A 21,805-nucleotide genomic window follows, 5' to 3' on the forward strand; every position below is an offset into this window, starting at 1 on the left:
GACCACGCCTCCTAACTATATACTGAGCATGACATCACATGGGATGGAATACCCCACTGGCCAGCTGGGTCAGCCGCCCGGCTATGCTCCCCCCCACCAGCTTCCCCTGCACTTGGCAGAGCATGGGAGGCCAAAAAGTCCCCGGTGCAAGCACCACCCAGCAACAACCAAAGCATCAATGGGCCATCAACGCTCCTCTCATACCAAACCCACAACACAGCACACTCCCCAAGCTACTAGGAAGAAAGTTAACTCTGTCCCATCCGGAACCAGGACAGTGGAGCTTTACGTAATGTGTAGTGTTTATACTCTCCAAGCTTCTAGTCTAACTGGGATGAGTATTAGGCAAGTGGGTTAATGACTGCCTGCACCCTCCTTTGCGAGACTCGTGTTTCTGGTCAGCATTTGCTGATTTAGACCAAACACCCTGGAAGGCGAAGACTTCCACCTGCATTTGTCCAAGAATGGGTTCGATGTAGCAGACAAGAGAAAAGGTAATAAAACAAGGAGGTTGTCTTCACTAGTTTCCTGTAAGCATAAATAAGGACTAAGAGCTCCTCTTTTCCAATTAATTATAGCAATAATAATTGGGTTTGTTTCAGCTGGTAGAAATATGAGACTTTTCCAGAATTTTCAAAGCAATGAAAGAAAAACTCTGCAGATTAGCCAACACCCCTGGGGTTTCAGGAGTCAGGGGGTGGGGGGGCGGGAGATGCGCTTACTGCAAAGCGAGCGGAGGAGGGTCATGAATTTGGGTGTCCGGCTTCACAAATGAGTGAAGCATCAGCCACAGTGGACTATTACAGTAGAGCTGAACTCAGCTATTCCAAGGCTGTCTAGACGTTCCCATCCTAAATCTGAGACATCTTCCGGACCCAAGTTGTGTCAGAACACTATCCTCCAGGAAAAGTTGCTGTTCCGGCAAATCACATTTTTCTCACCAAAAAGGATTCCATCCGAAAACGGCCAGCTGGCCCTGCCCTCACAGCCATATTCCTTAACCGCGGGAGATTCCTCTCCCTCTGACTCACAAAGCACGACAGCCAGCCAAGGTGGTCAGTGTTAACATGAATTAGCCCTTTTAGCAGGGGCTCATAGGAAAGAACAAGAATTCAGGAAAAGCAATAAACCAGCGTCTGAAAAAAATGGTCTCTGGAGCGTTTCTGCTGTCCTTTCTGGTAGAAATGGCCCCTACTTCAGCCAGGTCACCCACTCTGTTAAAACGGGTATCGTTGCAGGATATGCGTCACTTTGCTGACAATTTAAAATATACTTGTACATATATGAATTTCCTTCTGTTCCCAAGAAGCTCCACACATACGCAGTGCCGACGGGTTTGTCTGCTGAATAGAAATATTGGTTGACGTGAGGTGGATTGCACAAATAACCTCTTCCCTTGTGGCTGCTTTGCTCCATCCTCCTTTTGCCCTTTCTGCTGGATCACGCGGTGTGGATCCTAAAGCCCCATCCCGAGAAACGCAGCCTCTTTACTCCTGACGGTTTGGTGAACTGTTTCTGAAATCTCTGGCTCCCAATTCTGCCTTGAGCATCTATGTGACCTCTTGTTTCTTTCCTCTGCAGGCTGATGCCAAGATGGTCTGCGATGTCGTAAGTCGGATGGAGGACACAGAGCCCTTCTCTCCAGAGCTGCTGTCAGCTATGATGAGACTCTGGGCAGACTCTGGGATCCAAGAATGCTTCAACCGGTCCCGGGAATATCAACTTAACGACTCGGCCCAATAGTGAGTATCCCTGTCTGTAGTTTTTTGTGTTAAGAAGCTGCAATTGGGCTTGTGAAAGTTTTAACGAAAGTTAATGACCTCATAGCAGTGGATCTGAACACGGTTCTGCTTACAGACTGGGATGTTGTTGTGTCACAGGCTGCTGCAAGGCAGAAGGGATCAGGCAGGACATTCATATCCCCTCTGGCTGATCTGGGGTCAGGTCCGTGACCCTGAGGCCAGGTTCCCAAACTGCTCCCAAATGGTTCAAGGTAGGTTTCCACAAACATGGATCTAGTGAGCAGAGGCAGAGCAGCCCGTGGACGTGGCTGATGGCTTCTTCATTTGTCTGATAGATAACAGAAGGGTGTGATCACCTGCTTTGTACAGCAGTACAGCTCTTGGGTTTGCTTTTCCGATAGTCATACGCTGCACTGACAGGCAGCTGGATTACAACCAAGGGTAAGGGACGTCTTTGCTTTTACAGAGGCATTGAGTTATTCTCATAATACAGTCAGTGGCATCTCTACCATTAGGGACTGCACCCAGATTTTTTTTAATGGTGATTGTCTGAATGCATGGCTTTGGTTTATCCCGTCATAAGGACAGGACATCTACCCATTAAAGGGCTGCTCTGGCTCTGAAGAAACATTGAGTGCCTCCCTAGTTTCAGTTCAGACCCATTTCTAATGATAATTCATCCAATCTGTTTGCCTCCACCTAGGCAAGGAGGCTAAAGCTTTTCATCCCATAATTTCAGTCGCAGTCAGGCAAAATGTCCCCTGGCCCTGTACTGTGTCTTGGGCAGTAGTCAGTAAAACGTGGTTAAGTTTAAGCGTAAGGAACAAGCAAGCACGGAGCGATCATTTCCCCGGTTATACCCGTGGACCTCTTGGTAGTCAGGGAAATAGAGGTTTCCCCAGATGGTGACAAGGGAATGCTACGTCCATGCTTTTGGCGTTCACAATATCCCGTGTCGACAAGTTCACCGGCTGACTCATGCACTTCTGGAGTTGTTATTGCATATTTGGATTGTCTGGCACCTCTGCTTAGGGTTTTCCTGGATATCTATCAAAACACGAACCCAAGCACCAGCGTGGCTGATGCTTTTGTTTGTGTGGTGGGCCTGATCGTCCCCAGCCTGCACCAGCTCTTCCCATCCAAGCTGGCAGGGCAGTTAGGGAGCGCAGGATTATTTCTGCTCTTGCGGTGCTGCAGCAGAAGGCGAGTGATGACACATCACTTGGCATTGACCGAAAACCAAATGGGAAACCTGCAGATGTGTGGTTGGTGTCACAGCATCCTACCCAAGCATTTCTCACCACAAGCCACTGCATCTCAGTGATGATCCTGACATTATGCTGCCTTTTAATCACTACTAGGTGGACGTTTATGTTTAATCTATCTTTCGTTGCCTGTAATAGCAAAATCTGCCTTCTCTTGCCAGCAATTTTTTTTTTTCACAAAAGAAGAGTTTGATGGCATAAACATACCTTTAGAGATATAAATTATATAAAATGCCAGTCCTAATTGCATTACAACCCTGTGGAAAATTCTTCAATTGTTTTAGAGCCAATTACCTTGAGGAAAGTATTTTGATTTTCCTTCCATGCAAGATAGCAGTTGAAAATAATAAGCATAGCCCTCCCAATGTGACCAGCTGCTGGGCAATTCATCAGCAAGAGCTCTGAAACCACAAGCAGTTTCTAGACGTCAACTGAAGAGGCTCTGTGCTGTGGTATTCGCGGCAATATCAATGCGTGGTTGCAGCCCAGAAAAATGAATTTTGGTGTCTTTAACAAAATCTCTTGCATCCGGAGGAGGGGAGGGCTGTGCTGCCTCGTGTGGTTGCAGCCCAGCAAAATGAATTTCGGTGTCTTTAACAAAATCTCTTGCATCCGGAGGAGGGGAGGGCTGTGCTGCCTCTCTCCTGAGCCGCGCTGTGAATCGTGCTGTGGCTGGACACTTGTTTTCTCTGGGCTAGGTCAGACGGTGATAACAAAGTCCTTGGCGTTTACGGACCTGCTGCCGTTGAGGAGCCTCTGGTGGTGCCGTCACCAGGAGCAGAGATGCTGTCACAGGGCAGGCACGGTAACGCGTCCTGCTGCACCTCTAGGCCCCGGTGCCATCACACCAGATGGTGATGCAAGTGAGAGCTCAGCTGGCACTTATTCACGCCCAGTGGACTCCCAGTGAAAAGAGGCATATTTTTCACTTAATCCTTCAATGCTTTGGGGTTGTTTTCTTCTGCCTGAGTGAAAGATTTGAGACAGTTTTCTATTTCCGCCCTGCCCCGGGAAAGGGCTTATCTTTATTGACACTGATACTGGATTTAAAACACTAGCAACTAGAAAATGTGTTTTCATTAGGGCTGAGAAAAATAAATTCCAGACAAGAACTGAAGTTCCCTAAAGTTTGAAAAACAGTGACGGGCAGTGAGCTGGACTAGCATCGCACTTATTTCAGGCTTCTCTTGGTGTTAAGCCACAGGGACTGGTGTTTTGCTGGCAGGAGGGAGGTTTGCTGCAGGAGTCGGAGATTGGCGGCTCAGCACGTGTCGCAAAGCCCGAAGGCACCAAGCGACCAGGTCCTGTCATGGTCAGCACGGGTGGGACCTTCAGGAGTGGTCCAGGCACTTCCCTTCGCCCCAGAAACTGCCCGCTGAATGCCCTGAATGCTTTTCAGAACCCCCCCTCCACTGCCTGGCTATTTCTAAGGAACCACCACTTGGGCTTCTCCGAGTCAGTGCTGCTGTTGTCCTACATTGCTCTTCCAGTGCTTTACCTTGAGTTTTTTTAAATGGCTCGAACAACAGGCCTTCTGTTACGGCCCCTGGGAGACCAAGTCACAGGCTAATCAACAGCCTGCAAGAGCTAGCAGCATGGCTTTTATTAGTCTATCATTAATTTCACTGAAAATAGATTTAATATTTTGTATTAGCCTAAACAAGAAGTGAGTAACAGCTCTTCTCTCCTACCAAAGATGGGCAGGAACACATTGCTTTCTACTCTCCCATGCATGGCTGTCTAACAGTGTAGACTTCCCTGCAAAGCTTTGCTTCTTTTAGGCTCGAAAGTCAGCCTGTCCTTAGCAAGGATTTCATAACTACTGCGAAGGAACAGTAGAAAACAGCACTTTTGCAAAGAAAAAACATGTCCGAGGAAGAGGGGAGGTTCTGTAATGGGCCTCCTGTGTCTTGGACAGCAAAATGTAAAACCATAAGGACAGCAAGAGAAGGCAAGAGAGTAAGATGCAGCAGTTGGTTTCATCTTTTTCCGTTACCACATTTTTTCATCGTTCCCTAAGGCAAATTTACGGGTGGGTTGAGTTCCACATTCCTAATCTCTTGATTATGTTTTTATTCCTACTTTGTCTCCTCTTCCTTTCTTGTCTTCATGCCTAGGAGCTAAATCTACCTCTGATCATCAAAGAGTCTGGACACTGCTGATGTCCTTTTCTTCTCTAGCCAGTTTCTGTCTGTGGAAGCACATCTGTGACCCACATTTTGCTTTCAAAATCAGCAAAATAGAGGTTTCCAGCTGGTTTCCTTAATCTCCTACTTTTGTTCAGATTTTAAAATTGTCTTGTGTTTCCTAGCCACAAGTTCCTAACTAGCCTGGTCAATGGAGTACAGTGCATAGGGCAAGTTTGATCTTAACCACCCAGGGATGGGGACCTGCTTTGAACGGCCTTCAAACTTCGAAGGGGGAATGGAGCAGACAGAGCATCCACACGAGCACCGGTTTTCCGTGTGCATATCCAAACAGGCACACAGGCCCTGCGAGATGTGTAGGCAGAGACAGTTTGCAAGTACACAGACACAAAAAAGCCAGAATCCATCTCAAGTTATTCTCCTCCTGCTTCCAAGTACGTTGAAAGATCATTTGATAATGCCAGGGCTGTGAAACTACCGTGAAAATGTAAAATATTTTAGGCCTGCATTCAACCCATCCATTTTCACACATATCAGAGGTGTCAGGGCTAGGAAGCTTGTTGCCTTTGGCTCTCTCCATAGGGAGCGAAGGGAGGGAGGGATGCCTCCGGAGAGGGATACAGACCTCTCTGCTCAGTGGAGAAAGAGAGATGCAATTGTGTCTGCTGCTCTACCATAGCTAACCCCAGCCCTGCCATCTCAAGTCTGTGCCAAATACCAAGCCCAAAGTGGACAACACTTTGGTCATTCTGTCTTCAAGAACTCCTCTGGCAGTGCCTTATAGAAAAGCAGCACCAAACTCAGAATAAAATACCGCAGTGCCTTCCTTCTCACCCTATCTCATGTGGGGCTGTTTTCTAAGCACTTTTCCTTGCAAAAGAATTGTCTTTGCATGATGGTATCACCTTCCCTACTGATACTTATTGCATCCCACATGCCAACACACACTTTGCATTGAGAAAACAGTTAAGAAAGTAGAGCCAGATGTTGTTGTGATGTGGTGAACGGCTTCCAGACTGAGCCCGGACAAGGCAGCATTGGAACAGGCTGCCCAGAGAGGCTGTAAAATCTCCATCCTTGGAAACACTAAACACTGAGCCACCTGAACTAACTTTCAAACTGAATTTAGTTTTGAGATTGGCCCTGCTTTGAACAGGGGGATGGTCCAGGTCAACTCCAGAGGTCCAATCCAAACCAGCACTTTTGGGTTTGTCTTTTGTTTTTTTCCCCTTCGCTCTTTCTCTCATGATACTGGCTTGAAAAGGGAGAAGGGGTCTTCAGGGTTGGCTGCAGTCTCCTGTTCCTAGCCATGCAGGACCATGCAGCTCTATGATAATGCCCACGATGGGACTTGCGGGACGTGGGCATTATGCACGACTGTCAGGACATGGTCCGTTTTAATGAGCTGCAATTGTTGCTGGCTCTCTCAGACTGAAGAAAGAGAAATTATAGGTCAAGGTTTTGCATTAATATTCCTGTCAGGTGCGTAGATTCCATTTTCTCATCACAGCTTTAGCATTAGAATATGGTTTTCTGCGCGCCCGTCTTACTTGTGCCTGTCACTTGCGCTCCCTTGCATTTAATTAGAGGGAGTAGCAGCATAAATGGAAAAATCCAATTAATTGGGATGACTTGCGTTGCGCTGTTTATTGAACAACTCACCTTTGTGTCTTGGAGCCCAAGCACCAATAAAGCAGAAAGGGAAAATACATCACAGGCGGAGATGTAGATACATTTGTGTGAATTTATGGTTTAATTTACCCCTGTAAATAAATATGCCCACCAGCTTTGAATAATTAACTTCCCCCTACAATAAGCAAAACAAAACAGCTCTTAAAGGCCAGAGCTGGTTGACTGGAATCGCCAGCCTTGCTCCGTTCCCACAAATGAGATGCAAATAGATTTCCAGGGAGGAGCAGTTCTGCGACGTCTGCTGGTGCCAGGGCTGGAATAGGGCTGTTTCTGCTAAGTGCGAGGTGGAGGAGATGCGGGCAGGCTGAGCATCAGCCTGTTAGAGTCTAGCACGGCTTGGTAGAGGTCTCAGGCTTCGTTATTATCCTCATAAATTAAGGAATCACTATCATTATATGGCTACACCTAGGGCTGAGGAAGGGCACAACAGGAAAGAGGTTGTCTTTGAAATCAGCTGGATGTTTTCCAGCATCTCACCCTCAGTCTTCATCCACCTGGAGACCCAATTTCACCACAATTGGGTGCAATCTCTCCAGCGGCTGCCTCTGTTGGCCCAAAGCAGGGTGGAGGCCACGTCACGGTATCTTGAAGGTGGGTGTTAAGCAATGCTCACCTTCCCATCCCACCAAACACTGCCAGGAGAGCGTGAGGACTGAGCTTCCTCACCCGAAAACTCACTTACACGCAGGGGGAGCAGAGGTCTGCAGGACTCTGCATAACACAGCTCCATCATAAGACATTGCCGCTTGTTATAATGCTGCTTGACCCCTCTCAGACACCGGTGCAGAGGAGAGCTCCACCAGACCTGCTGTCTCCTGCGGCACAGCCTCTCCGTGGAGGAGAGGCCACTCAGAAGCTTAGTCCCAGAGCTGGGCTCTTCCCTTTACCCTTTCCAACCCACACGTACAAGTCATCGGGGGAAGGGAGAACTGTCTCAAAAGAATTTCCTGGCTGGAGCTCATGCAAACTCTAAAGAAAATGAAGGAGAAGGAAAAGCAGGAGGTCCTGTCCCTTGTGAACACCTGGTTTCTGAAGGACTATATCCCCTCTCGGTCTGTGTGAAGGATCTGAGATGCCATCACCCCCCAACTTAGCTTCTTCCGTGAAGAGGAGAAGCTACAGAGCTGGGCTTTAAAGCGGAGCTTGTGGCAGCACCCAGCAACGTGGGAACATCCAGGAAGGCACTCACCGGCTGAAAACCAGAGCTCCGACGCTTTGCTCACTGCCTTTCCATCTGAAATAGCAAATTCTGCAGTCATTTCCACTAAAAACTCAGCACTTCTTTAGATACGGATCTTGCAGGGAAAAACTGGTCATATAGCGTTGTCACTTCCCCCCTCCTAATCCTCCTTTACCCCCAAAAAATCTACTCTAAGATCTGTTTGAAGAGACCCAGGAGATAACACAGACTGCAGTGCAAGGAGGAGCAGAGGAGTTACGTAGGTAGTTCATTCCTCAAAGAATGACAAAGACGTAGCAGTACCTGCTACCTCCCTGCCATTTTTCACTGCCATGTCGCATCGTAACACTGTTGTCTTTGGCCTGGGGATTACTAAAATCTTGACATCTTGACTAAATAAATTGTTATTTAATGACCCACCATACCAGTCAGGGCTTCCCACTTTTGGCAAAGCTCCCACTGGAAAGGGTAGGAGCCAGGCAGTAGTTCACACTGCCTGGAGGAGGGGACACTGCCAGAATTTGGGAGCAATCTCTTCTCTTTTTACGTTTTGCTTAGAGACGAGGAGCAGCCAGCACCACCGATAAACACAGCACAGGGCATTCACCCCCCAGGAAACCTGCTGAAGCGCAGCCTTGAACCCTGGATAATCTCTTCTCATCGCCGACTGCCAGACCCAACAGGAATTTCTTCCTGCCTTGCAAAGGGCTGCGGGTGACAGATTCGGTGCAGGAAGCTTTGACTTTTTTTGGCTGAGTATCTGTGTATTTTTAGGCTGAAATGTCCTTACGAAACCAGCTGGAGCTGGCAGGCTGCCACCAAGGGTTGGGTTTTGTTGGTTTTTTTGTTCCGTTCAGTTTGTTTTTTCACTGCTACCCCTTCTGCTGGCTGCAGCCCCCCTCTCCCACCAGCTCTGCCTTTCAGCAGCAGTGCTCATGCCCTGCAGCTCGCCCATCACTGCAATCTCCCACCTTTCACCCCAACCTCCCTCCCACGCTGGGGGACGGCAGTGCCGGGATGCAGCTCCACAGCCGGGGAGTCCAGGCTCCTGGGAACCCGCAGCTCCCACTCCTCCTCTCCTGCAGAGCCAGGGAGCCCAAGCTTCCCTCTCCCTTTCTGCACCTTGCAGTTTGACGTACCATGTGCCCCCAGCTCCGCCGTCACAGCCTGCCCTGCAAGACAAACAGCATCACTCATACAGGGTGAGGGCAGGAATTGGGGTGTCTCCTACCAGCGATGCTCTCAGGACATCCTATTGCTGTTTGAAGCTCCTTGGGGAATCGGGTAGCTCTAGCAAGGCAGATGATGTCCCTCTGCATGGGTAATTCCTGCTTTATGCCAGCTAGTCGGCATCCAGCTCATTGCTCACCAGGGGCTGTGAGCGATGTCCCCCCGCAGTGCATGTGGCCAGGTGGGGACCGGCCGGCTGCTCTCAGCCTCCTGGTTCTGCAGTGTGTCTGCAGGCAAAGCTGTCAGGAGACCACCGTGCCGTGGCTCTTCTTCACATGACTGGCGTCAGGTCTGGCACCGTCTGCGACGCTGGGAGGCGAGCGCGGCGGTGGCGCATGGTTTCCCGACATATTTGTTCTCCGTTTGAAATCCTTAAATGGCAAAGAATGGCAGGAACGCAGGAATTTCTTTGTAGCCGGGCTCTGGGATGGAGCAAGCCACCTTCCACATGGATCTGCAGGCACCAGTGGCGATGGGGAGATGCTGCACCCCCCCCGGGTCCTATCCCAGAAATCATCCCAGTTTGGATGGAAAAGTTGCAAAGGGACTTTGCTGCGGTCCAGGGAGTGAACACGCACTCCCCCCATTAGAAGAGGGGGAGCAGTGCAGCGTCCCCACGCTCAGGTGTTTAAGGTTAGGAGTTAAATCCAAAACCAATCATGAGCTTAGCTAAAAAGCCCCTGTTTTTCAACATATATTAAGACAACCATTGGAAAATTACTTTTATCTGCTGCTTCCTAAGCCCTGTAGTATACTTTAAAACCTTTTGTGTGTGAACAGGAGAGCTGGAAAGTCCTTTTTTATTTCCTTAAGCAAATAGTCCATCTAATATTCAGCCTTGAGGGGCTGAGGCTTTAAGAGAGAACAAAAATGAAGAAAAAAAAAAAAACAAATGTAGCAAACATTGTGACACTTGCCATAAAATCACAGGACTCGGCAATGATGGGGATGAAGCACGCGAAGCTGTGCCCACGCAGGGAGGGTGGCACAGCCCCCGGTAGGAAGGCAGAGCTCCCTGGGGCCCCCCGAGAGCCCGTCGGTCAGCAGGTTGAAGCTCCTCGTCTCGGTTCCCCGATGGGGACAATAAACACGCTCCTCTTGATGAGACGCCGACGTCCAGGGCGGCGAGAGCAGCCAAGGCAGCAGCAGCACGAGGCGTTGGGCTGGGCAGGCGGCAGAGCGTGGCGGGGGGTGTCGGGGTGAGCCCCGCGGGAGCAGAGTCCCAATGCTCAGCCAAGACAGTCCTGCCGACATCAGGATTCGCCTGGTGGAACCCCAGGCACTGATCATTTCACAGACTAATTGATATAATAGCTCTAATTAGCCCTGTAGCAAACACCACTTTGTTTCTTGCTTATCCAGGCCAAGCGCTGAGCCAATATTCAACCCCCAGCCATTGATTTCCTGCTGCTTTTTAGGTGGGAAAGGGGGAAATACGGGGTTTCTTTCTCAATATAGAAGATGTGGCCGGGGCTCGGCAGCACGGTGTTTGGGCACGGCTGGTGCCGTGCATACGGTGCGTACGCGGGGCGTCTCGGAGGAGACCTGGCACCGGGGCTGTGCCACCCTCCCTGCGTGGGCACAGCTCCGCGTGCTTCATCCCCATCATTGCCGAATCCTGTGATTTTATGGCAAGTGTTTGGCCGCAGGCAGCGTGGCCGGGCAGGCGGGAAGGGCTGTGCCTTCCCTCGGGGTTTCACCAGCAGCCCTGCGGAGAGCGGCAGGCACGGCTGCTCCCCAGCCCCACGCCTCCGGCTCCGCAAAGTCGGCAGGACGGGGGTGGGGGGATGCCTCGCCCGGCTGTGGCCCACTCCAGGGCTGGGCCAGTGCCAGGGATGGCCTTCCTGCCTCCTCCCTCTCTTGGAGACCCGACAAGGGGTTCAGACCTGGTTTTTCCCAACGCCCATGCTGATGAGACGATCACTGATTTGGGCAGGGGAACCGAAGGCAGCCGAACGTGACGCTGCCGCATAACTGCCTCATGTGCTGCTCTCCAGTACAAGCCGGGCATGAGCCCAGCCAGCACAGTGAACCCGATACACTTTAGGCAGATTTTTGACCTTTTCCTATTATTATCTTTTTTTCTTTTTCTTTTTTTTTTCCCCTGCAACACACAGAGCTAGTGCTAGGTCCAGATCAGTTTGTTCATCCTTACCTTTTACACCTTTTACACTGACTATCTATTAGAGTAAAAACAACACTGAGACTGTCTAGAAACTATTATTTCACCTTTCCAGATCTGTTCCTTACCTTCAGACCACTGGCATAACACACAGATCCAAACCCACAGCTCCCATTTTGGCAGCCCCCATCAGAAAACCCTCTAATTCCCCACATGCCTCTGACCCCTCCGGCAGCCTGTGCTCCGGCTCTCGGGGTAATTCTGCGTGGGCTCTTGTGGACGGGCACACACTCACCCCGCTCTGCGGGCACAGGCTCCGGGCAGGGCTGCTTAGTTCAGTGGGAGAGGGAGGCTGGAGTACAGCAGAGCGAACACCCATCCTTGTGCCAAAATCCTCATGCTTACGCCTTCCCCACCTCCTATACATCTAAAGCATTTAAGTGCTTGAGTGTCTGGCAAAGACACCTCCTCCAAGGTCTCTTCTGGGGCTGAATTTATTGGGAAAAAAGAGGAGAAATGGTGCTGAGCCTGGATTTAAGGTAGCACCTTCTCCGTGCTGCTGGGAGGGGAGGGAAGAGATACAGGGGAGAAAGAAACCAGGCACAAACCGCACCGTGGAGCCACGCCAACGAAGTGTCAGCTCGGGTTTTGGCGGTTAGTCCAAGCCTTGCTGGGGATTTATGATGCACTTTGCCTCGCTGTAACCCCTTCCCTGCTGGGGTTCCCTACATTGAGCAGCAGGTTTGCTGGGAGCACCAGCACTGAAAATAAATTCAGTGCTCCAAAATTGTAAGCCCAGGCTGTGAAACACCCTGCGAGCAGTCACTGTAGTTCTGAGGCTCTGACAGCACTTTTAATGGCATAAATCAGCATTTCCCAATCCCTCAGTATTGCTTTTGGTACGTAAGGTTTGACGATAGCATAAGAACCATTTCCAAATCCTCGCTCAGGAAAATACCAGCCAGTACGTCCTACCGAGCAGCGTTAATGTCAGTTTAAACATTTTCAGTTAAACAGCTCCACAGTCTTGCAGTCCCCAACATGAGAAATACTGCACCAGGGAGTGTGCTGATCAGTGAGGCCAAATCTGCAACAGGCAGGAATAGGAGAAAGAAGGGGGAAGAGGAGGCTGACACTAGCTAGCAGCTGCTGCGAGCTGGGAATTGGTAACTGAGTCCAGGCAAAAATCTTTGCTCAAATTAAACTAACAGTGGAAGCAGCAACTTTGTATTAAGAAATCCCCAGAGGAGTATCTCATTGAACAAAAATACGTAAACAAAGAAATGACATAAATATAATAAAAATTACAAAGCAACTAAGGAAAAAAGGCTACATATTTCTACCCAGGAGCTCAACTACCTGTATCCCGCCCAGGGGACCACCCTTACGGACATAAGCGCCTCTTCCCCACCTACGATGAAGAGCTGCATCTCGTGATCCGAAGTCTCGAGCAGGTCCCAGCTGCATGCGGCGGTGGCAGTGCCGGTCCTGAAGGTGACAGAGGGGAGCTTTCGGGGCAGGACACCCTGGGCATACCTCTGGGCAACCTCTTCCCACCTGCGGCAGCTCTCTGGGCAGGGCTAGATGAGTTTCCCACTTGCCTGTGCTTCCCAGCACCAGTGGAGCTTCCTTCTGCGATCACTATGGGACACTTAAGAGCATCTGCTTAAAATAGTTGGTGGTTAACAGAAAATGTGCCAAATGCACAGAGGTCACCCGCACGACCTGTTTATCTTACCAAGGGCTTCTCTGACTTCTGTGTAGGCACCCACCTGAGTGTCTGAAAGAGCTGCCCAAACCCCTGGTCTGCCTGGTTTGGTCCGTTCATCCTGCTCTTTATCTTCCCTTGCTCCAGAACAGAAGTACCATGGGAGGGCTGTCGGTTTTGCTTTCACCCTGCTGACTCCGCTTGATGCGTTGCTGCTTTCCACCAGCTTGATGAGAAATCTGGGTGTAGGGTTAGCACTGGTACCCTGCCTGAAGTCCCAGCAAAGAGCATTGCCGAGTGGGACTCCCTGGCTCATCAGGGCATCTCGCAGTGACAGCGGGGAGCAAGCAGCTTCGCTCCACGGGAAGGGAGAGCTGCTATATGGACTTACAGCCCACATCAACAGGGAAAACCTGAAGAAAAATTGGACAAAATCCAGTATCTGCCTTTAAACATGCTACTTTGCATCCCCTGCCACGTGTTCCCGTAACAACAGAACCACATTACGCACCTCCGTGGTTTCGACCGCAGTTCCCCAGCTGCTGCCTTCGTGCCGCAGCGTGGCATGTCACATTAGCTCCCAGGCCCTGCATGCCGTGCCTGGACTCTCTCCGGCACGCGGGAGATGATCCCGGGGAATGCTGGCTGCCCGCTCCCTGCCTTCTCCCTCCACACTGCTCATCCTCCTCCTTTTTCCTCACTTATGCCTTAAATCTCATCAGTCCAATCCTCAGCCCTAGGGACAAGTGGGTCATGCAGCGAGTGCGTGCAGAAGACCCAACGTGAACAACATATACGTGTGTGCAAAGGCAAGGCTTAGTGTGAGCAACGGTGCAGGTATGACCCAGAGCTGTGCTGCAGCCTTCCCTGTATGGACATAAGGGGGCACTCCTGGGATTCAGGGGGTTATTTTTATTTTCACTTTGTAGTGGGAGCCAAAAAGCTCTTTATTCTGAGAGGCTTCAAACGTTGATTGGATACGGCTGATCCTTCCATCAGCTGGTGCAGTGCCACCAGATGAATAAATCTTGCATGCATCTGTAATTACTGCTTAGCTTGTGTTTAAATGCAGCATCATTGATCTGCAGAACTCATCGAAATCTGTATAGGAATGCATGAAATTATATTGGATGGAGCAGAAAAGTACATGACAACATCCATTTTCAGCCTTCTTTGTTCACCAAAAAAAAAAAGCAAGCATTTATTTATCTCTATTCAAATCCTTGGGTTAACTTACGATTTAATCATCAATTGTAACACCATTTTATAGGCTGCTCTTTATGTAGGGAATACATTTCTTTCTTATAATAGGCCGGCAAATTTCTATCAGCGTTATAGTATCTGCCCCTACATGGGCAAAATCCCTCTTAAAAGCATGGAAGAATATTGCTTAAGGGTTATAAAACACAGGATGGAAAGGTCTTGTGGTTAAAGCTCCTGACTACAATTTAGGGATCCCAAACTGACTTCCAAGCGCCACCACAGACTTCATGTCATGTCCTCAGGCGAGTCATCTATCCCCTTAATACTTATATTCCTCCTAAAGCAAGTGTGATTAATAACATTTCCCTACTCGGATGGGAGGTTGGGAGGACACATCAATCACGCTTAGCAAGAGTTGAGGTGCTCCAGCAGCAGAGAGCGCAGAAACGCACTGCTTGTGCTAACCAGCCATCTGCTCGAGATGCTCTCCTCCCCTTCTGCGGCCAAGAGGAAGCTCAGCAAAAGCATTTATTGGCAATAAAGTCTGCATTGTCTGGAAGAACTCCTGATGTTTTCCAGACCTAACGCTGCTCTAGGCCAGCTCCATCCTCCCACTGGGAGTGAAGTGCTCCTGGGTTGGTTCAAACTTCTCCCACCAAGCAGGCAGGGACTCCTGGTCTGCCCACCCGGCTTACCGCAGCACCTTGGCCCACGGCTCGCTCCCGAGAGACATGGTCACTGGCAGGGCCAGGGGCAGACAGCAGAGGTTGCTTCTGGCAGGGACGTGCCCCCAGGGCACATGGGAAAGTCTCTGCACAACCTCAAGTGCAGAGACAGGAGCTGTCCCCAGCCCTTGTGGAGGAACATGCCTTGGAGGTGGTGTCCTCAGCTCATCTCCCACAAAGCCACACCAGCTCTGCGGCCGGGCTGTCCCATACGGAGTATCCCAAGCTGATTTTATCACGCGCGTGTCCCTGACGCATCTTCAGCTGAACGCTGGGATCAGCCCACTGCTGCGGAGACCTGGGAGCAACCCAAACTGCTGTTAGGTGGGCTGCAGGAGCCTAACCTTCCAGCGGTGGTTGTCTGGTGGCAGGAGGCTACGATTAGAGACCTCTCTGAGGTTGCTCATGCCCATAAGAGAGGGAGAAAGGAAAAGTGGGTGGTCAGCAGGATGTCTCACCAGACCAGCCTGGCCCAGGTGACAGCCTTCCCTGGTGGGAACCATCGAGCTATTTTGATACAGGGCAAACAAATCTCCTCCTAACAACGATTTGGCTGAATGTTTTCTAAAGGGATGAGAAACTCCATGAATTTTCCCTTACATGTCTCTGCTTCTGGATCCGGCCTGGACTGAAACCAAAATGCTGTGATACCACAAGCAAAGCCGTTCTCGGAGGAGCCTCAGCCTGACAGCCGCTGAGAAGGACCAGAAAGTCCATTTGCATGGCACGGATTTTATACGCCCAGGAGATCCACCTGTGTCTGGGATAACTAAGACGTTTTTTAGCGTGCAGCCAAGGGTAAAATTTCCAGTTTTTGCTTTTGCTAGCTGTGGGTCATATCTGTCCACGGCAGAGCATTTGACTGGTTTTGGTACCCACGGTTTCTGACAGGGATGCTTAAATGGGATTTGAAAGCAGAAATCCCTATAGCTTGCTAATAGGTCAGGAAAATGGACAGATGAGAAGATCCAGAAACATGATTCTCACTCCATCACCAGCAACCCATCTTCCTCAGCACGGTGAGTGTATAAATGAGGCCTCTAATTGAAGTCAGCTCCCGACAGACCCACCCCACTCTTCGTAATTGCGCCGTCATCCAGCTATGGGCATCCTCTATCTACTTGATACAAGAGTGCAGATCTCATTAACTAGTGCGTTCCTTCGTAGCATTAGATCTAAATCCCTCACCAGTGCTATCCCTGCTGCAGACAGACACCTACCACTACAAAAACACTGCAGCTGTATCTATTTTTTTCCTTCCAGCTTAGAAATGGAGATGTTAACGCTACTTCCCCTACCGCCACAAGTAAATAGATGTCCTGGGCCTTTGTGTGCACCCTGATGAATCTCTCTGGCCAGTGGCTGATCAAAAGGTTAAAGTCCGCGGGACTGGTTTCATCTGTGGTCACAGCTGTCTGCTTTCCAGGATTGGAGTAATTAGCTCACGAGATCGCCTTGGGGCCAAATCGAATCGGCCGCTGTGGGATGTAAGGAGCGCCGGGTCGTGCCTTTGTCGGCGTGCTCACGGGGGGCCGCGGCCACGGCGGGCTGGGTTTGGGGACACCTCTCCCCTGCTTGGGCTGAGCCGCCAAGTGCCACACGGGTGAGCCCCGCTGCGGTGCGGAGGCTGCGTCCTCTGTCAGGGCTCCTTCCCAGAACAAGCCCTTCATTATCCCAGACTCCCCGCGGCTTATTTTTAGCCTCTCCTTTTCTTTCCTTTCTTTCTTCTTTTTTTTTTTTTACAGTATAGAAAGCCATCAGCTCCACTGTCAGCAGGCTTATAACAGCAGTCCTGGAGCAAAAAAAAAAAAGCATCAAACCCACTTACTCTGTTGTGTAAAGGTTTAGGCGTAGATCCTGCTCGCTTCCAGGGTGCTGAGTCCCACCACGCCTCACCCCTGCTACTGTCCTTCAGAGCTGGTCATCAGAAGGAAGCAGAGGCTTACATAAAGCAAGAGCTAGGCTGGAGCTGTTGAGCCTTCCTCCGCTTCAGCCGAAGTTCGATTAGTGCCTGCGTCTGCCCTGTGTGCGGAGGACACCTGCCTGCAGGGCCGCCGGGAGAGAAACCTTGCGCAGCCTGAGCCATGCGTCATCCCGGCGGGCTCGGATTTGCGTAGCGCCGCTGGGAAGATCCATCCAGCCCCCGTAAAAATCTTTTGCTTATGAAAACAAAGGCAAGGGTGCCCTGTGGTCAGCGGCTCTGCGCTAAACAATGATGTAAATCACAGAGGCTTTATATAAACAGCGGTATCGCCCAGACGAGGACGCTTCTAAAAGGGATCGCACCACTGCTAGCAAACCACGTTCACCAGATCTGCCCGCGCGGCAGCTCCAAGGGGGCTGGCGTTAAACTGTCTGGTTCTCCAAGTAGCATCGTATTAAGTGGCCATATAGAACAAGGCAGTTGTGGCCCCCTCCTCTCCCCATCTCAGGTAGGACCCAGGAGATCTGGAAAACCCCGTCCTGGCATGATGAAAGGCTCCAAAGAGCTTCCATGCAGGAATGTCTCGGGAGCAGAGCAGAGATGCTCCACGGGGGATGTGGAGATGTCTACGGAGAAACAAGTGGGGAATTGGGAGGGAGGACAGCTGTTCCTATACAATAATTAACAAAGTTAAACTCTGACATGGCAGTTTAAGAACCAGAAAGAGGCAGTTTTTCACAGACAGGGTAGCTGAGCTGGGAAATTCCTTGCTGCAGATGTGGCTGTTAGAAGTTTACATTGCTTCAAAAAGCACCTAGACAAATTTCTGGAAGAAAAATCATTGAGGGGTAATAAATATAAAGATACCATCCTTCTCTTTGAAACTCCATTATCCACATGAAGTATTGGAGGCTGGGAAAACTGAGTACTGCATACTTGCCCTGTATTCATACTCTTCTCTCAACATCTGCTCTTGGACACTAATTAGGCTAGGTGGATCATTGATCTGATCCAGACACACTGTTTTTCTCTTTTGTAAGGGCTCCAAGGTGTAAAAAAATCTTTATCATCCCCTCTTACATACCGTCCAATTTTCAAATTTCATTGCAGAAAGATGAGCCCACACCTGCTTTCCCAGGGCGGCTCCAAAACCGTTTCTGAGTAGGCTGTTAGCAGTGGGTTTTCCTCCAAAGCCCACCTCTCCCCCAGCCGGAGCTCTCTGATCACAAACTCAAACTGTACCACAGTGTCCTTTTATTCCAGCAGTAACAAGACCATGATATGTTGCTGACCAAACTGCCACCCGTGAGCAAAGCCAGCCAGCAGCTTACACCTGGAGAGCCTTCATATCCTGAAGTACCTTTGTTATACGGTTGCTATTTAGTGATTCTGCTCATCCACATGCGATGCTAAAAATTATTCTGGATCCAGTCATGCCTTGGAAAACTTGCAAGTCTAACTAGGACAGCTAAACTCCAACCTGCTTTCGTTCATTCCTCCTGCCTATCATTAGTGTTAATATCAGCTTGTCAAGTTGATCTTGATGTACAAGCCCTGTACAGCCTGCTGCACGACTCCTTTTCCATGGATGCATCTCTCACTTGCCCTCAGCCAGGTCTGAGCAGACAGCCTGTGGTCCCAGCCAGCAGCAGGGTCCTGCTTCAGCGCAGGGCAAAAAATAGGCATCGCAATGAGCATCCCTCTTGTCAAGTCTGGCACCATCCTTTAATAGCAGGGACCAGCCGCCTCATTTCCCAGGGGAGAGTCATGAAAACTCAGAGCATCCAGCAGAGTTCATTCAGGAGAATAACCCCAGGAGTCTCTGGGCCTGGTGACCGTCACTCCTGCTGTTAGCAGCCTGCAAGAAGCAGGCACCAGAAGCGGCTTGTCGCTGGTTGGATTTGGGGGAGGGAAGCTGGGGCGTGTCCATGCCGGTATCTCATCTGGTTGGACGTGAGATGAGATTTATCATCGGGAGCAGCGGCAGGACGGCAGAGCCTACTGTGTATGTAATTCATCTGATTCCCATCGAGGCAGGACTGACTGAGCAGGGAACGCAGCCAGAAACACAAAACGCATTGCCTAAAGTCCAGGAGCGAATTCCCAAGACCTTCCTTCTCTGGGCTAAGCTCAGAAAATGCCAGACGATGCTCTTGCCCTCTTAGCTGAATTACTTATCCCCTAAGGTCTCTTCCTTCTGCCTGCCGTAACCCAGCTGGAAGCGTCCGAAGAGCAGCACATAACACCTTTTGGCTTTCGTTAGGAGGACAGGAGGGCTCTGCGCACGCGTGTGCACGTCGTGGTCCCTACCCTGAGGTGGGATTGATTTCTGAAGGGACATGATGCCACTGCTTGGCTACGTTTCAAGTCTTTCACAACTGATGGTTATTTAAGACACGTGTTGCATCACCGCTGTGTGTGCTGGATGAGTGCTGGGCTCTGAAAGCGGGCTGGGGGTTTTTTTTCCCCCTTCCCCTAAAATAATACAACAAATAATACAGGCTGGGCATGGCACCTGCAGGGAAAACTCTGTGGTGCCGCAGCCCCCGGGTGTTTGCCCAGAGCCCTGGGGAGCCGCACCGAGCCGTATCACACCTTCGGGAAGCAGCGCCCACACGGTTTTTCTCTTCTGGTGGAAGATACTATGAGAGTTTACTATGCTGTTGTAGAGTCACTGCTGACACTCCTTAAGCCCAGTGCTTACCCTCTGAATCCTTACTCTGCGGTCACTAAATATGAAATGGGTTTAATGCTAAATATATACCAAGGTATTTGTTCATCAGTGAAAGAAAGGAAGAAGTTAGGGTACAAGCCAAGGTCAGATACAGATAACAGACCTTAGAAATGCCCATTTCCATGCATGAACTAGGAAGGAGCACTCGGGTGGAGACATCTTCACATAAGCATCTAGAGTTAGATGAGATGACTCCCGCTTATAACAACCTTGATTAAAAACTTCGCATTTGCCAGGATACGATGTTAACAGGCTGCCCAGGGAAGTGGTTGGGTCACCGTCCCTGGAAGCATTTAAAAGACGTGTAGATGAGGCACTTAGGGACATGGTTTAGTGGGCATGGTGGGGTTGGGTTGACAGTTGGACTTAATGATCTTAGAGGTCTTTTCCAACCTTAATGATTCTATGATTCTATGATTGGAGCTGACCCTCGAGTGCCTCTGTACACGGAGTAGAAAATAGTCACCCAGCGGTGACTCAGCTGCATCTGTTGACAAACGGGGATCTGCTTTTTCAATCAAATACAACGCAAGCCAACAAAATGAGGCTGGGGTATCCCACACACAGCCTTTCCTTCACGGAGGAGACGTGGACAGAGGCCAGGACCGGCAGGAGGGAGGAGCAGCTGGGAAGATGCTGCTGTCTCCAGGTTTGCTCTCCTGAAGTTCCCACTCCCCTGCCTGCAAACCCGCCCCAGCCCAAGACCCCGCTGTGGCAGCCACTGCGCTGCCGCTTCTCCAGCCCTGAGGACGGGAGCTCGGCCTCAGCACGGTGTGAGCACCTCGGCTGTGCGCAGTGCGAGCTGGATGCTGCCTGCAAAAAGACTGCCGAGATGTCACCTTTGAGGCAAGAAAAACCCAACAGACGTTTAACCGTTTTATTGCCATTAACCTCACCAGACGTGAATGCAGGTCTGTGTGAGCCTTCCCACAGGAATCCAGCTCTGACCACAGCCAGCGACCTCAGCTACACTTCTTCATCCAAGGCGGCAGCCAGCGGAGCCCTTGGCATAGGCAGTACAACCCTGGGAGAAGGTTCCCGTGGTGGCAGAGTGCCTGGGGAAGGGTCCCCATCCACGCGCCGCACGTAGGCTGCTGCCACCAGTCTGTTCCCACGGGATAACTCGGACAACAGTCCTTTCTGCATGCAATGTCTCCGGCATCAACGGTGCTGCTACCACGTGCTGTTGGAAACAGCAAATGAAGGCGCAAGAAACTGTATTTACTCCCTATTTTCAATATTACTGTGTGGAGATATTTAATATCAGCTAGTCCTTATAGAGCGTCTGCCTTTTGTAGCCTCAGTTCGACAAGCTCCTCTCCCTGTATTTGGGAAATGCCATTTCTTGTGCATTTTGCTTTTAGCAGCGTAATACAGTCGGGCTTCACCTCCCTGAGCCTGATAAACTGAGTGACTCAGAAACCTGCAATCTGCTTCAAAACAAAGCATTTAAGATAAAAGATATAAGCAGTAATGGAGCTGCGCAGCTCAGCAGTATAAGTGCTAGAGGGTTACTCATGTACTCAAAAAACTTCTAACCTTTCTTCAGCTTTTTTTAACCCCTGCAAGCCCTGGGCAAGGCAGGCTGCAAATAAGAGCTGATATGTCATTTCAGATATGCTTCCACTCCAGTGTGCAAACCCCGGAGCTGGGACGTGGAAGGAGCTCTGATGCCAGCACCGTGCAGCGAAGATGATGCGGAAGGGGGAGAGCTGAGCACTTGCTCCGTGGCCTCCAAAGTGCTCTTATTTCTGCTGGTTAAACAGATGCCAGCTTCTGAGGGGATTATGTGTCATCGAGCCTGTTGGCTGTGACAACTAATTATCCTCAGCAACAGTTTGGCCTTGAGTTTTGCGGTTCAAAGGGCATACCAGGAGTGCTGTCATCCAGTGCCATGCATAGCACTTTGTCCCCACTTGGGTTTCCCTGTTCCCAAAGAGGTGACACCCCCAACACATCCCACCTTCTGCCAGCTCAGGCTCGCACCCAGCGGACCAGCAGGTCCTTCCAAGCAGCATGGACAGGGAGCACCGGCGCTCTGGTGAAGCCTCAGAGATACCTCCAGCAGGAACCGAGAACAAGCAGCAGCTAAAATCAGCTCAGCATCCAAACCGCAGCCTGCCTGAGCTTCCC

At 50.3% G+C, this 21,805-nt stretch overlaps 1 protein-coding gene across 1 annotated transcript in view; it reads left to right on the forward strand.

Moving 5' to 3' along the window:
• Positions 1-1,581: 1,581 nt before the first annotated feature.
• GNAO1 (guanine nucleotide binding protein (G protein), alpha activating activity polypeptide O) overlaps positions 1,582-21,805 on the forward strand; it is a gene marked incomplete at its 5' end in the record, with an annotated part of 36,669 nt that continues 16,445 nt past the window's right edge. The window contains one exon of the mRNA XM_009582917.1: positions 1,582-1,742. Within this exon, the coding sequence (XP_009581212.1) occupies positions 1,582-1,742 (161 nt within the window). The remainder of the gene's footprint in view (positions 1,743-21,805) is intronic.

The sequence above is a fragment of the Fulmarus glacialis genome, unplaced genomic scaffold (genome assembly GCF_000690835.1).
Source record: "Fulmarus glacialis isolate BGI_N327 unplaced genomic scaffold, ASM69083v1 scaffold26498, whole genome shotgun sequence".
In the NCBI taxonomy this organism is placed as follows: Eukaryota; Metazoa; Chordata; class Aves; order Procellariiformes; family Procellariidae; genus Fulmarus; species Fulmarus glacialis.